The sequence below is a fragment of the Hordeum vulgare genome, chromosome 1H, assembly GCF_904849725.1.
Source record: "Hordeum vulgare subsp. vulgare chromosome 1H, MorexV3_pseudomolecules_assembly, whole genome shotgun sequence".
Lineage (NCBI taxonomy): Eukaryota > Viridiplantae > Streptophyta > Magnoliopsida > Poales > Poaceae > Hordeum > Hordeum vulgare.
The window spans coordinates 515,604,964-515,621,250 of NC_058518.1; the positions used below are offsets into that span (position 1 = coordinate 515,604,964).

The 16,287-nt window shown below is 43.7% G+C and overlaps 3 protein-coding genes across 3 annotated transcripts; 1 reads left to right on the forward strand and 2 right to left on the reverse strand.

The window, feature by feature from the left end:
• The first annotated feature begins 2,714 nt into the window (after positions 1-2,714).
• On the forward strand, positions 2,715-7,887 carry LOC123452826 (UDP-glucose 4-epimerase 1). The gene is made up of 9 exons (XM_045129551.1): positions 2,715-3,093; positions 4,032-4,081; positions 5,262-5,397; positions 6,287-6,388; positions 6,491-6,718; positions 6,873-6,957; positions 7,071-7,153; positions 7,276-7,367; positions 7,456-7,887. The coding sequence occupies exons 1-9, from the start codon at positions 2,902-2,904 to the stop codon at positions 7,547-7,549; spliced, it is 1,062 nt and encodes a 353-aa protein (XP_044985486.1). The 5' UTR covers positions 2,715-2,901; the 3' UTR covers positions 7,550-7,887.
• A 2,105-nt stretch (positions 7,888-9,992) lies between these two features.
• On the reverse strand, positions 9,993-10,736 carry LOC123452835 (pathogenesis-related protein PRMS-like). The gene has a single exon (XM_045129561.1). The coding sequence runs from the start codon at positions 10,734-10,736 to the stop codon at positions 9,993-9,995; it is 744 nt and encodes a 247-aa protein (XP_044985496.1).
• Positions 10,737-13,876: 3,140 nt separating this feature from the next.
• On the reverse strand, positions 13,877-14,364 carry LOC123422010 (two-component response regulator ORR42-like). The gene is made up of 2 exons (XM_045107646.1): positions 14,164-14,364; positions 13,877-14,056 (listed from the first exon to the last, which is right to left on the reverse strand). Exons 1-2 carry the CDS (start codon positions 14,362-14,364, stop codon positions 13,877-13,879), a joined length of 381 nt encoding a protein of 126 aa, XP_044963581.1.
• Positions 14,365-16,287: the final 1,923 nt, after the last annotated feature.

Sequence of the window (16,287 nt, forward strand, 5' to 3'; positions counted from 1 at the left end):
TGACAAATCTCAGTCTTGATCCATACTAACTCAACTAACACCTTCGGAGATACCTGTAGAGCATCTTTATAGTCACCCAGTTACGTTGCGACGTTTGATACACACAAAGCATTCCTCCGGTGTCAGTGAGTTATATGATCTCATGGTCATAGGAACAAATACTTGACACGAAGAAAACAGTAGCAACAAAATGACATGATCAACATGCTACGTCTATTAGTTTGGGTCTAGTCCATCACATGATTCTCCTAATGATGTGATCCCGTTATCAAGTAACAACACTTGCCTATGGCCAGGAAACCTTGGCCATCTTTGATCAACGAGCTAGTCAACTAGAGGCTTACTAGGGACAGTGTTTTGTCTATGTATCCACACAAGTATTGTGTTTCCAATCAATACAATTATAGCATGGATAATAAACGATTATCATGAACAAAGAAATATTATAATAACTAATTTATTATTGCCTCTAGGGCATATTTCCAACATCACTCTTGTTGCTTCATACATAGACAGAAACGCTGGATTGGCCAGATACCTGTCCAATCTAACTTTCACATTTGCTGCTCCATCTCTCCGATTGTCCCACGTGAACGGGGTCCCATTAAACCCAAGATCATGGATATCACAATCATCTATTGCCTCGCGAAAACCTGCCATCTGACACTCAGTTCTGTCATGTGTACCAAAATACTCCGAATTGTTGACTATCTCGTTAAAATCTCCCCCACACAGCCACGGCAAGGAACTTTGTGAGTTTAACTGCCTGAGAAGATCCCAACTCTGGGCTCTCTCGCTTCGGCGAGCTTTGGCATAGAAACCAGTAAACCGCCATGTATTACGGTCCGATCCCACACTCTGCACTTCTACGTCAATATGTTGATCAGAACAATTATTCAGTTTAACGTCCACCTCTTGTGACCAAAATAAGGCCAAACCGCCACTTAAGCCGACACTGCTTACGGGCAAACATCCAGCAAAACCCAATCTCCTCGTTAAGTCTACAACTTTTGAGCCCTTGATCTTTGTTTCAGCAACAAACACCAAGGCGGGCGCTTCCACTCTCACCATATGGTGAAGTTCATGAACTGTCTCCGGGTCGCGACAGTTCCAAGCGAAGCAATTCATTGGTCCTGGCGGGGCTGATCAGCAGCCTCCGCCAATATCGTTGTGTCAGCTTCCCCCTCTGCTTTCTTCTTCTTTGAGTCCCTATCTGTACGTGACTCGCTCGATAGCTCTTTTTCATTTGCTCGTTTTTTGTTCAGCGTCTCCTCATCAACCAGCATGAGCCGAGTCTGTTTCCTCCCCACAACATCTCCCTGATGGGCATCCATATTCACCCTTTATGTAGACTTGGTTCTTTCCATTTGTATGGTTACGTCCCCTCTGAAACGACTCCTCCACCTCCTTGGTCGGCGCACCTAGAGGGCCTTGGTCCTCAAGGCAAGTCTCCCCACCTCTCCTCCTATATATAGTGGAGTTTTAGGGCTGTTTTGAGACAACTTTTGCCACGGCAGCCCGACCACAAACTCCACGGTTTTTCCTCTAGATCGTATTTCTGCGGAGCTTGGGCGGAGCCCTACTGGAATAGATCATGACCAACCTCCGGAGCGCCGTCATGCTGCTGGAGAACTCATCTACCTCTTCGTCTCTCTTGTTGGATCAAGAAGAATGAGATCATCGTCGCGCTGTACGTGTGCTGAACGCGGAGGTGCCGTCCGTTCGGCGCTAGATCGGATCGTTGGACGAAGAGTACGACTACGGTGATTTGAATCACGCAAGCTGTTCCACTACATCGTCCGCGTTTCTTATCGCTTACCGTTTTGCGATTGATAAGGGTACGTAGATCGGAAATCTCCTCTTGTAGATGAACATCACCATGATAGGTATTGCGTGTGCGTAGGAAATTTTTTGTTTTCCATGCAACGCTTCCCAACATTTATGGACATCAAAATTGTTTTTTTTGTTTTGTCAAGACCTATTCAGATTTGATATTTTGGGAACGGTTAAATTGTTGATTATGCTTTTTGAGTCTTACTAGTATTTTGCTGTGAATTTTGTCTTGAACGAGTCTGGACACGTAATTGTTTGTTTGGGCATGATATATGGGTGGCGTGAATGAAGTGGAGAGGAATGCAATGGAATCTAGTTGCTCGTTTTTTAAATATATTTTTTTAAAATTCTACCCCCTCCGTTTCCTAAGTATAAGTCTTTAAAGAGGTTTTATTAGTGGACAACATACGGATGTATGTAGACATACTTTAGAGTGTAGATTCATTCATTTTGCTTCGTATGTAGACTCTTAATGAAATATCTTAAAAGACTTATATTTAGGAACGGAGGGAGTATTAAAAAACTACATGGGGATCTATATAGCCGTATTTCAAAATAGAAATGTACATGAGTATGTAAGAATGTTAGTGAAATCTGTAAAAAGAAATTATATACTGTATTTAAGAAGGAAGGGAGTATGGAAGGTCGTATTTGGGTGGGTGATTACGAAGGATCCATGGCGGTGGAGCGTGGTACACGTGTACGGTCCAGAAGAGAGGGCGGTTATGTATGTATGTATGTATGTATCTCAACAAGGAGCGAGCGGTGTTGCGTTGGAGGAATCAAGAATCGTCGCGCGTCCCACCTCCGTCTTAAAATAAAAAAAACAAGGGAACCCACGACCCGTCTGGAGATCCATATATATCCGGCGCACATCCCTACCTCTGCATCCAAGTCCAACAGAGGAAGAAAGAAACCGCGAGAGAAACAAGGAAGGAAGAAACAACCCAACTTCCCCTTCCTCCATCCATCCATCCATCCATCCATCCATAAAACCCAAGGAAAGAAATCCATCCATCCCATTACAATCCCCTCCCGAATCAGAAGAAGAAGAAGGAAGGAAGGAAGATGGTTTCTGCTGTTCTTCGTACGATCCTGGTGACGGGCGGCGCGGGGTACATCGGGAGCCACACGGTGCTGCAGCTGCTCCTCCAGGGCTTCCGCGTCGTCGTCGTCGACAGCCTCGACAACGCGTCCGAGGAGGCCATCCGCCGCGTGCGACAACTCGCAAACAACACCAACCTCCTAGAATTCCGCAAGGTTCGTTGGTTCCTCTTCCTTTCCTTGCTCTGTTTCATGGCTTTCAGTTTGCTTCTGTCCGTTCCGATCCACGTTATCCGGCCGGCCAGTCTTCCTAGTTCTCCGGCCGGCCCGTCGATTGGGGATGTAACTACTAGTATTTATTACTCTGGATTAATTAGGATCTTTTCTTTTCCTTTCCTTTGAACACATCACATCCCCTTTACTTGCCGTGAGGTCTCAAATATATATATAATCCGTCCTCTGCTAGATTGCTAGTTCATGTTTCTTGATCATCATCATACTAAGAAAGAAAGAAAGGAAGGAAGGAAGGAATGAATTGGGGTTTTTCTTCTTGTTGAATTGAATTGAATTGAATGAAAACACACACACACACCCTGAGCGTTCGTGCGTGTCTTTCTCGGTGGGCGGGTCACACGGTGCCCGTGGCTCTCTCTCTTTTTTCTTCCTTCTTTCCTGGTCGCATGCATGCACTCGACGCGTGCCGAGTCAGTTACTACTACTAGTACTAGCAGAGGAAAGGAAAACCAAACCGCGTGTCTCGTGTCTCGCAGCGCAGGCCACCTCTTCTTCCTAACTCCACGCGATGCTTCCTCCTTTGATTTGATTTGATTTGATTTCATTGTCTCGTCAACCAACAATTACAGCATACTACTACTCCCTTCCTTCCTTCCCTACATAAAAAATCTCTTTTTAAAGATTTGATTTCATTACACGACTAAATATGGACTGAGTGGATTTATGCTTTCAAATATGTCTTCATACAATCTCCTCCTCTAAAATGACTTACTTGTAGGGAGTATTATTTATGCATGCAGTGTCAATCAAATCATATTCACATCCAAGCATGTATGCATGCATGCATGTATGTATGTATGTAGTGTGTGTGTGTGGAGATTGCTGACGGATTGCTGCAAATTGTGTGTGTGGGTGTGCAGGTGGACCTCCGTGACAAGGCGGCGCTTGAAGATATCTTCTCCTCCCAGAGGTCGGTACCTTTGTACTACTATACCATTTTTCTTCACTAGTACGTACTATATCGAAAATATGCACTGCATACTGCATATATACTACAACTACGTACGTGCTACAGCCTACTACCCGACCCGTCATCCTCATCATCAATCACATCCACATCCACATCCACATGCTGCCGTCCAACTTCCAACCGCAACTCCATCCACCTTTCTTTTCTTTCGGCTTACAAATTAACTATTCCACAAATGCTTGCTTGCTTGCTTTCTTTTCTTTGGCCGGCCGTCGTGCCAAGCCTATCTCCCTTATTCTCTGTTGATCTCACTCAGTTTACACGATAGTTTTAGGTCATTGGTTTGACTAACTAAATATGCATTATATGTCACAACAATTAAGCGCATGTAGTTTCTAACCATACATTTTTTATCACATATAATACATACTTGTAGTTAATTAAATTGTTAATCTAAAACTACGTGCATGCCCCGTAAACTGATTGAGACAGACGAACTAGTATACCAATACTATGTACTCCCTCCGTTGCTAAATATAAGACTTCTTTAGATATTGCATTATGAACTACATACGGATGTACATAGACATATTTTAAAATGTAGATTCATTTATTTTACTCCGTATGTAGTCTCCTAGTGTAATCTCTAAAAGGTCTTATATTTTGAAACGAGGGAGGAGCTTACTCTGAAACCCTCCCTTTCTATCTCTTTTCTGCATGCATCGTTTGTTGTTGATTACGGCCGGTAGGTGTCATCTGATTGATCCATCCGTCCATGGATTGGATTGGATTGGTTGATTGATGAGTTGGCTTCTCTTGTCCCGTCCAAGCTGGAAAGCTCTCTCTAGCAAGCAAGCAACCTATCCGCTGGCGGTTATGCTCTCCCATATTCGATCATTCCTTCTCACTTGTCCAACAAACCACCACCACCATCATCATCGTCTTCGTCGTAATTTACTACTCCCTTCGTCCGGAAATAAATACTTGTCAAAAAAATCGATGTATCTAGATGTATTTTTATTCTAGATACATTCATTTTTTTTCATGACAAGTAATTCCGGACGGAGGAATTCCGGACGGAGGGAGTATGTATTTATTAGTATTGAATAAATAAACTAGGATGCATGTGTTGGTTTGATGTCGATTGCTCACTCATCATCTGGCTGGCTGGTCTGAACAGGTTCGAGGCTGTGATCCACTTTGCGGGTCTGAAAGCCGTCGGGGAGAGCGTGGAGAAGCCGCTGCTTTACTACGACAACAACCTCATCGGCACAATCACCCTCCTCCAAGTCATGGCAGCACATGGCTGCAAGAAGGTACAAACCTTATTTCTTTTCCTCCTCTTCTTCTTTTGCGTTGCGTTGTCTTGCGTTGCATTGCATTGCTGGGACGCGAGCTTGCCTTGTATTGCATTGCTGGGACGCGAGCGAGATAGCTTTTGGCTCTAGCTATAGCTTGGCTGGGCTGTCTGGACCAGGTGTCTCTCATAATTAATTTCTGTCACCTACTCGTCTTGATTGCATTGCTGCCTGCCGGCCCCAGCTTGCCTCTCTTGTTGGCTAGCACCATTTTTTTTTCTTCTGCTAGCTGCTGCAGCTAGCCTCTCTGTATGCTGGAATTGCAGCTAGCTAGTAAGGTTTTAACAGCTCAGCTTGTCTGCCTGAATAATTGTCGCACTAAACAATACGTACAGCAATGGCCTCTCTGTATAGTGCAGGCATTATTCAGTACAGCACCACAGATGCATACAGTTTTACTTGCTTGTTTGTACATGTAGCCTAGCCTCTGATTGTTGGAATTGTCAAAAAAGGAAACCTAGTAGGTTTTAACACCTGGTCTTTGTTTATACTTTACCAACAAAGGACATGGGCATACCTACTTGTTGTGCAATAACCAATGAAGAAAATGCCCCTTGGCAGTCTAGGCTCTGGCATCATCATTGAGTTTACAACCACGGATGCAGTTGGCTCTCTCTGTTGGGGTCTGAATAAGTTAGGCTTAACGACGGCGGTACAGTGCAGGCCGTCGCGGCTCTCTTCTTCATCAATTAATGAAGCAGTTCAGCACCAATTAATTGTGCTGCTACTACCTTTGATTAAAGAAGTAGTATAGGCATATGATTAAGTACATCACATCGAATGATTGTCATCATCATCGATCTGGTCCGGATGCTAATTATAAACTGCTTTCAATTCATCTCTGCAGCTCGTCTTCTCATCATCAGCCACCGTCTACGGGTGGCCCAAGGAAGTGCCCTGCACCGAGGAGTTCCCGCTCTCCGCGACCAACCCGTACGGCCGAACAAAGGTATATGACCTACGATTGCTAATTGTTTTCTGTTGCCTGCCAACGATTCCTTTGTACGCTGAGAATCTCATCTGGTGCCTGTCGATGATTTTGCCTGTGCAGCTTGTCATTGAAGACATCTGCCGTGACCTCCAGCGCTCGGACCCCGACTGGAAGATCATACTGCTGAGGTACTTCAACCCGGTTGGCGCTCACCCGAGTGGCTACATCGGGGAAGACCCCCTTGGAGTCCCCAACAACCTGATGCCCTATGTCCAGCAAGTCGCTGTCGGGAGGCGGCCTGCGCTGACGGTTTACGGGACCGACTACAACACCAAGGATGGAACAGGGGTATGTGCAACGCTTGTCATGCGTCCAACCCTTAACTAATAACCAACTAACTGATGAATCAATCGATCAATCATTCATTCGTTCCGGCATGATTGAGAGCTAGAATCTTGCTTCCTGTCTCTAACTACTATTGGTATGCAACACATGATGGCAGGTACGTGACTACATCCATGTTGTTGACCTGGCTGACGGCCACATCGCAGCCTTGAGGAAGCTCTACGAAGATTCTGACAGAATAGGTGCGTACCAACCGTCAACATGACAGCTGACAATGAATGATCTTATTACTTAACTGGAGAATGGCCTTGTTAACGAATGAATAACTGAATGAGTGGTTTGCGCTTAATTGCAGGGTGCGAAGTGTACAATCTGGGCACTGGAAAGGGAACGTCCGTGCTGGAGATGGTTGCCGCATTCGAGAAGGCTTGCGGAAAGGTATGAACTATAACTTTCATAAATAAAAAAAAGTAGAATCATGGTCTCACGTGTGTAGATATATTATGCTCTGCTCTGCTCTGGCGATGACAGTACTAATACTGAAAGCAATGATGCGGCAGAAAATCCCTCTGGTTTATGCTGGAAGAAGAGCTGGAGATGCCGAGACTGTGTACGCTGCCACTGCCAAAGCAGAGAAGGAGCTCAAGTGGAAGTAAGTTACTCTTTGTTTCCGTTTGCATCTTGCTATGGTAACACAGGGCAATAACAAGAATGATGTGATGTGATGAAAATGTGAACAGGGCCAAGTTTGGGGTGGAGGAGATGTGCAGAGACCTGTGGAACTGGGCAAGCAAGAACCCCTACGGCTACGGATCCAGCGACAACGGCCACTGATCCAGCGACAGAGCCAGTAGCAGTAGAGCATACACCACCATCTCATCCATCTATATATATGTTTGTCCACCACCACAGAGACAATGAAGGAGGAAGAAGAAGAGTACTGATACACTGTATAGGGAGTGAGTCGGATGATCCATCAGCAGCAGCTTGATTAATAGTATAATATATTGTTCGTCTTAGAAAACTAATCATATCGTATCTCCCTTATGGAGTAGAAGAAATAAGGTTGGTTCCCTTGCCTTGTAGAAATATATATATTCTGTCGGTCATGGAATAACTTACTACTTACTGATATAAATATATAAATATATATGCTTGGTTCATTTTGTTGATTGTTCTTCTTCCCTGAATTTGCCTCTGTGCTGAATGAAGTATGTTGTCCCTGAGGCTTGTGTGCTTATTGGTGGCACGGCGAAATATCATATTTTTTGTGTTGTTGAAGATGCTTATATATTGCATTGCATCATGTGGCGCACAAAGGATGAAAGAAATGAACACCGAAAGGCAAGTCTGAAGACCAAAAAAATTGAACAAACAGATCGTAGCTCAGATGGCTAGGCTCTTTGTGGTTCTGGATTATTCCAGGCTTTTCGGCGCTTTCGGTGTTTTTTTTTAGTGCAAAGCTCTGTCTATGAGTGACGATCATAAGATTGAGTGTGTGTTTCTCAACAACAACAAAGAGATTATGGGCGCCCATTTAGCTGGTTTGTGGGACTGTCTGCTTTTTTTATTTCCTAGGTTTTTGTTTTCCTTTTCTCTATTCTTTTGAAAAATTCAAAATATGTAATTTTCGTACATGTTTAAATTTTCACTAGAAATATGCATTTCAAAAGAAATTTTGTAAAAAAATATGCACCGTTCATAATATGTTCGTTTTTTTTAAATTTAAGTGTTTATTAAAAAGCCCAAGACATTTTAGAAATCATATTAAAATAGTTAAAGATCTTCAAAAATGTTCACATTAAAACAATTATTTTTTTGTTTTTTCAAAAAATGAAATAAATAACCAACTGAGAACACAGAGAAACATTACAAAAATCACTTGTGCAAGCAAACAATGGGCCGGCCGCCCTTTATGCGTCACGCCCATATTTGATGAATAGAGCGTCAAATAGAAGGTCCCGTGAGCGCACCTCGCCCTTGTAGTTTCCAGGTCGTAGGATTTTTTTTTTTTTGCGAATCTTTTTTTTTTTGTTGCGAATCTTGTAGTTTATAGCCGCCTGCATGTCACTCTCTCCTTAATTAACGAATCTTTTTTTTTTTGCGAATCCTCTCCTTAATTAACGAAAATGGCATGTTGTTTAAGATAGATGCCTATATTATATATCCATGGCATGGTGACATGGTGTTATGTAAAAAAGTATGACTAGAGAATTAGTAATGAAAGCCAAAAACATCCACAGAAAATAATAACGAAAACCAAAAAGGCAAGACTGAAAGCTAAAATCGAGTCGTCGTGGGCCACACAAGTTAGTTCGCTAAACCAAATGAAAAACAAATGAGGCGCAGTCCAGCCCAATGTATGTAACAACGTAAAAAAATGGGTTGCACAAATTTGTGGTAATATTCACTGAACAAATTTGAGAAACACAATGAACAATTGTATATTAGTTGCACAATTTATTTCTAATACACGCACTGAACGTTGTATAGAAACACAAAAAACTAAACCATAAAACAGAAAAAGGAATAGAAGAGAAATAGAAACCGAAACAGAACAAAATAAATAAATAATGAACAGTACAGCGACCATGGGCCAGCCCAGGTTGTGGCGTCGAGAGCTGAAAGCTTGAGCAAAGCCACACCTGCCTGTTTGACACCTGCGGCCCTGCAAGCGCACCTTGCGCTTCTAGTTTTTTTTCCTTGTGTTGTGTCGTCAAATTGGATTATGTGATGATGTATGGTGTCAGACACACCTCTGCTTGCTTGTCTAGCCGCACATTAACCAGTCAATTCCCACTCGATCTCTTCTTAATTAAGGAAATGTCGTGTCTTTTTTAAGAAAAAGATGGCGTTTTTTGTGGAATTCCTAGCCTATCTATTGGTGTGTTTGTTGTGGAATTCCAAAAATAATAATAGTAATCGAGGATTGCTTTCAGTTGAGCAAGGAGTTGAAGTGTACCATTTTCATGTATTATTGAAGATGCCTATATATCCATGGCATGGCGACATGGTGTGATGTAAAAAAAAAGTATGAATAGAGAATTATTAATGAAAATAATAATAATAACGAAAACCAAAAAGGCAAGACTGAAATCTAAAATTTAGCTGGCGCGGGCCCAAGATATGTTACACAGTATAAGGCAAGTCTGTTCGCTAAAAAAATGAAAAAAAAATGAGGCGCAGTCCGGCCCGGCCCAGCCCAGCCCATTGTAAGTAGGTAAGAAAGTAAGGAGTATTAATTAAAAATAATTATATAGGAGTATGAATGAATGAATTATGTGAGGGGCACCTCTCCCTTCCAGTTCCCTGGCGGGTCGTAGGAGCATGTGATGAAGACGCCGCCGGCGAGGCACTCTGCGCGCCCGCATCCGACGTACTTTGTTGTCCGCCACACGATGGCCGTGAAGTGCTCGCAGACCTGGCCCGGGTGGCAGGCCTGCGCCCGCCAGTCGTAGAAGGAGGCCTCGCTGGCCCAGTCGCCGACGGCGTCGACGGCACGCCAGTCCCACCCCGTCCCCCAGAACACGTTCTCGCCGTAGGGGGAACCCACCGAGTGCATCATCACGCAGTCGAACCGACGAGCCGCCGACCACCGCCGCGCGTACCGCGAAAGCTTGTTGCTCCACCGCAGCGGAGGCACGCCGTACTTTGCACGCACCCGGTTGTGAGCCTCCAGGAACTCCTTGGCCATCGCCTTGTAGTTGCCACGACCGCCCGTGAACGAGTGCAGACCCTTCTTCGCCGCAGCAGCAAAGTAGTCCGCGTCCACCTTCAACGACGACGATGAAGAAGACGACCAAGACGAAGACGACGACGACGGCGACTTCTCCTTCTCCTTCTCCTTCTCCTTCTCCGAGGAGGAGGGCGGCTTCTCCTTCTCCTGCTGCTTCTTGTTGCCGCCGAGGTGGTCGTGCGAGTGGAAGATGGACGCCGTGATGTCGATGTTGAGGGCGGCGAGCGCGTCCACCAGCGCCAGGAGCGCCAGGAGGAGGAGGAGCGCAAGGCCGCCGGGCGCCATTGACGTACGTACGATACCTTTCTTTCTTTAGTCGATCGATCGAATCGATCAGTTGCTTGTTACGATCGGATCGCGGCCGTCTGCAAACTCGAATAGAATAGATGCAAGCTTGCATGCGTTTTGCTACCAAAATTAGCCTACCTTTTGCTTCCATGCCAATCAACAAGCATGCATGCACACCCAACAATTCCATGGCTCGCATGTACTACTATCGTAGTACGAGTACAAATTAATTTCCTGTGGGCCCCACAAACCTGGACCTTCCACGAGTTGACTGGTCAACGATCACATGGGTTAGCGCCCAAAAAAACAATTAATGGATTTTCTTTTCTTTTTAATAATCAAACAATCATGAGACCTTGTTGGGTTACTTCAAATTCGAAGGGGTTTGAAAAGGATCGGAAGGGATTAAATCTCCTACAAGTCAAATTCCACCTCAATCACCTTCAATCCTCGCCAATCCCTTGATGGAAGGGATTAACCGAACAAGTCCTGAGGGGGTGAGGATCCCCACTTGTCTATATTACTCGAATTTTACTTGAACCCATGAGTTCATGTCGTGAGGTATACTACAATGTTTCTAAGCTACTTAACGCACTTAGCACCTCATGATATCTAAACACTCTTTTGCATTGGAAGAAGCCTAATGATGATATGAGGTGAGTGGTTGTAGTTGCGGATGACGACACTCGCATCGTGCGAGTGCCCAAACTTTCTAAAGGGTGGAGAGGGCAACCGTGGGCCAAGTCGCAACATCGAGATATGGAAAAAAATTGTCTAGGTTCAAAATTTTCTAACAAACTTGGCATAAAACTTTCCAGAACTCGATAAATATCCATGTTTGCACTTACAAATATATTATTGAGCAAGAAAACTCCTCAAAAAATGAAAATAAAACTACTTCTTGAGGAATCCTATATCATCTCAATCCCATGCATGTCGATGGTGCGTTGATGCTGCCGCCACTGGAGTTTTGTATCATTGCGTGGACGAGAAAATAGTAGCTAGTATCAATGCAGCCAACCGGGAAGTTGCTAATCTTTGCCAAGCAGTGCCAGTGACATTGACTCTGAAAGATCTACAACCCGACGAAAAAGGTGATGCTGGTTCGATCATACCTAGACATCCACCTAAATCGTTGTAATAACCAGATCAATGTCGTTGTTTTCGAAGAAGAATCGATCTGACAAAGACAACTAATTACCGGTGGTTCCACAAAGAGAATTATGAACTTGTTGACTCAATCACTTCACCTAGATTTAATCATGCACATACCTTTGAAGCCAAAGAAGAAGCCAGAAGAACATTCATTGAAGACCACCATCACCGCTGCTAAAAGGATATAAGGGACGAACAAGCGGAGCCCTACCTAATGCCTCAAAATGCGGGTAAACAATAATACATCTCCCGTCGGTAGATCGCCCCGCACCCCCACCCCCACCCCCACCGATAGGATCCAGCGGAAGAGGAGGGCGTTGGCGATCTGCCAGTGGAGGAGAAAACCTTAGACTGCTAGGAGGCCTATGAACAAAGTTTATTTCTTGATTCTCAATACAAAGATCACATGAGTTGTCCTAGATGATTGTGATCCATGTGATGTAATCTTCTGGTTTGTTTATTGGGATATGCTGAATTGTCACTTTATGATCATATTATTCGTGAATTCTTTTGCGATCTATTTGGTTCTTTTGCTGCATAATTATTATTTATATATGATCTCTGATATATTTCTACTTTTCAGGCCAAGTTTGGGGATTTAACTTCACAAGGAGTTGCGTATGATAGTTGGATTGAACCGTGCAAGTAAGCTACCACAAGGGGAAAGATGGCGCCGAGTTCTGCAGACAGATGGCGTAGGAGAGGTATGAGACCTTTTACAGAGGTCTTCCAGGAGGTGCACGGGCAGGACGCCGAACCCACGTCCAAGCCACTTGATCTGGAGATGCTTATCATTGCTGGTGAGGGGAGGGGCCATGGACGCCACCTCCTTTGCAACGGGGCGATCACCACCTCCTCGCATCGCAAGCTCCACGAGATACACGCGTCTAGCACAAGCTCAACTCCGTCCATACGGAGTCGCCCGACCGTCGTGTCACGTGAGATCACGCGTCTCAAGGTTAGCATCATAACCGTATATTTATGCCCATGCCTCGAAATACCACCCATGCAACCTATATGACCGTAATGTATATTACAGGAATTATTGAAACAACGGGCTGCTTAAGAGGAGCAAAGGCGGCAGGTTGAGGAGCAAAGGCGCCAGGCTGAGGAGGATGAAAGAGAGAAGGAGAGGGCAGAAATGAACAAAAGGTTCAAGCTTCTCGAAAAAAACTAGAGGTAGAACATTCTCTAAATTTTCCCCATTCATTATTTAGCAACAAACAATGCTAACGTGACTATATTATTATAGGCTCTTATGCAATCTCAAGGCAGTGGAAATGATGCCCCTCCTCCTCCCCCTCCTCCAGGAGCTTAACCCGTTGGAAATGATCTTCCTCAAGATGGTTGTCACAAAATCATATCAAAATTCTAGGGTGCTCTCGGTAAAGATAAAACCATGCATCTAGGGTTCACATTGTTCTGAGTGTTGCTCTCGGTAAGGAGTCAACACTGGATCACCTTATGCCGAGGGCATTACCGAGAGTAGCTCTTGTTGAAACTAAAGCCATGCATGCCTCAAGAAATTATGAGCGTATTTTTTCTTTGAGGCCATGTTTCCAGCAAGAGATTATTGCATGCGGTTCTTGTTTAGCATTACAGGGGTCTTTTTTTCGAGGATTTACCGGGGTGGTTAGTTAGACGTACCACCCCAATAACAGAAATCCAAACCGTAAGACAATTATCAAATAAATTGGGAGTCGAATCCTCTGGAACACATTCACATGCCACCCACCATGAAGCATAAATTAACGAGAAGTGGTAGATTAAATTCAAAAAGGCTACACATTAGTACATCGATCCGAATGATCGATCAAATTGTACTAGCATCTCAGCTTGTTCTTCTTGCGAGTGGCGCCGGACCTTCAACATGATATCGAAACAAAATGGCAACCCCGGCGATAATAATATAATGAGCTAGCTGAACATTTAAAAAATTCTTGATGGCTGGACCAACCAATCTAGATTGCCGCAGACCATCGTTAATTCTTCTTGTTGTTGATGACTTCCTGGATCATAGGCTCGACAACATCGAGCCTGATTGGTTTGGGTACAAATACATCAGCACCGGCACTCATGAAGGCCTCCATGGCCTCAAAATCAGTGGACACCCCGACGATCTTCACATCGGTGGCACCCATGGCACGGATCTTCACAACTGCCTGTCAAAGTAACATGTACAGGAAATATTGTGTCGATATATGTGTTATGTTCAAGAAAAATAAAGGAAGAGGAGGAAATGGGAAATTAGCTAGTAGTAAAGTAGTACCTCAGGACCGGTCATTATGGGCATGTCCTTATCACAAAAAACTATGTCAAACGTGTTGCCCTCAAGGAACATGTCAACAGCTTCTTTCCCATTCTCCGCCATGGTGATCTCGCAGTGAAACTGCTTGCGAAGCAAAGCGGAGAGAACCATGCGTTGAACTGCCATATCCTCAACAAGCAATGCCTTGAGGGAGGATGCCATGATCTGCTAGCTAAAAGAACTGCAGAAAATAAAAACAGACATGAGATTAGTTATTTCTGATCCACGCGAAGATAAGCACACGTTTCATAGATCTCAGCTGATATATAGTAACAAAGCTGTTCTCAGAATAAGCTGAGATCAGAGGTATGCACACTCTTAATCAGTATTTGGATCGATAGCAACAATGGTTTGCAGAGACTGTGCTATACTTTGGACGGATAATTTCTCCACACACAACAAAAAAAAATAAAAAAAATCTGCAACATGCATTGTATCAACATAGATCCATATGCATGGCTTCATGCCAACAACAACCAGTGCAACAATATACAGATCCAAATTATAAATCAGCAATATACTACTCCCTCCGTTCCTAAATATAAATCTTTCTAAAGATTTCATTAGAAGACTACATACGAAGCAAAATGAGTGAATATATATTCTAAAGTATGTCTATATGCATCCGTACGTAGTCTTTTAGTGAAACCTCTAAAAAGACTTATATTTAGGAACGGAGGGAGTATTTGTGTGTTTAGGCAGCGCATCTAACAATCTCGATCTTGTAACCAGGGAGCCAAATAAAAAATGGTGCAATATCGTTGATGCCAAAAAAAGAGAGGAAAGAGAGAGAGAGGGAGAGGGGAACAAGAAACATTTAAGGGAAGGAACAGATACAATCATCAGAGTATGTAACTGTTGTTGCAAGACGTACACTTTCTTAATTGGTGTCTACCAATTTATGCAATGCTTCACCGGTCATGGAAAGATAAGAGAGAGAAAATTGTATGGGAGGACAAAAAATAAGATGAAGAAAAACGAAAATAAGAAAGTTAACTCTTCCCCATGCTTATTTTTGCGTCATGTAGCACCGAAAATACATGAGGATAAGCACAAAAGGCAAAGAACGCAACAAAAACAGATGCATATATATATATACATGGCTGCAACAGCAACCAAAAATTGTGCTGCATAGATCAAAACCGATCAGGATGCACTGGCTTGTCTCGCATGTATATCGCCTCTAGCAAATTAATCTCGATCAATCTTGTCTGCGTGCATGGAGATCGACGAGATGCATGGCGAGATAGAAAAATAAAGCAAGAAGGCGGAAACAGAGGAAGGAGAGTAGCTATATATGAACCTTAGTCAGAGCTTATGGTGGACGATGTAGCTAGCTCTGTTGCTTGCAGCTTGAGCTTATTATGGTGATGGGGTACGCCTTGTGCCCGGCCAAGGTACTATACAGGGGTATTTATATGGGTAGCAGGTCGATCTCCGCCCTCCATTCATAACCACGTTTCTTCACACAGGCAAATATCGGTCACCGCTTTCTAATTCTGCCAGGAAAAATTCAAATATTTCGCTGGCGTATCTTTGCGATTAAATGACATGGAGTATCAAAGTATCTTCATGTTTCTGGAAAGAAGTTTCTGCTTGCCGCCACTGTTTCGTTTGCATGCATACAGAGCGGAGATACGGTGGCGTCAAAGCTTGCCGATTATGGCACCACAACCGCGTATATATCTGGATCCCGCAACGGGATCGTTTAATTTCCAATCGACAATGTGCAGATGGCAGTTCATCTCGAGATCAAATAGATTGTGGTAATTCATTATTGGTTTAGTTATGGCAGGAAAACCAGACATATTTTCAACATGCTGCGAAGATCAAAGTCGTATATTTCATCGAATTAGTAATGTATGTATTCCAGGCTGGGCATTAATTAGTCAGCAAATTCGCCAGACTCGGTTTTCCTAATCAGTTTGCCAACTTTAACTGCATTCCTAATGTAATTGAGCTGGCGGTTTAACACCAAATCTATCAGAATGTACATGCATGAATGAATTGGATCAAATTATGTATACATTGCATTGGGCTTCTCTCTCAGAAAAATCTTGTGTTCCATCCAAGAATTATTATTAT

Coding starts and splice junctions, on each gene's coding strand:
- LOC123422010 (XM_045107646.1), bottom strand. CDS start 14,364: ATGGCATCCTCCCTCAAGGCATTGCTTGTTGAGGATATGGCAGTTCAA. Junction 14,057..14,163: donor CCATAATGACCGGTCCTGAG/GTACTACTTTAC, acceptor TTACTTTGACAG/GCAGTTGTGAAGATCCGTGC.
- LOC123452835 (XM_045129561.1), bottom strand. CDS start 10,736: ATGGCGCCCGGCGGCCTTGCGCTCCTCCTCCTCCTGGCGCTCCTGGCG.
- LOC123452826 (XM_045129551.1), top strand. CDS start 2,902: ATGGTTTCTGCTGTTCTTCGTACGATCCTGGTGACGGGCGGCGCGGGG. Junction 3,094..4,031: donor ACCTCCTAGAATTCCGCAAG/GTTCGTTGGTTC, acceptor GTGGGTGTGCAG/GTGGACCTCCGTGACAAGGC. Junction 4,082..5,261: donor GATATCTTCTCCTCCCAGAG/GTCGGTACCTTT, acceptor TGGTCTGAACAG/GTTCGAGGCTGTGATCCACT.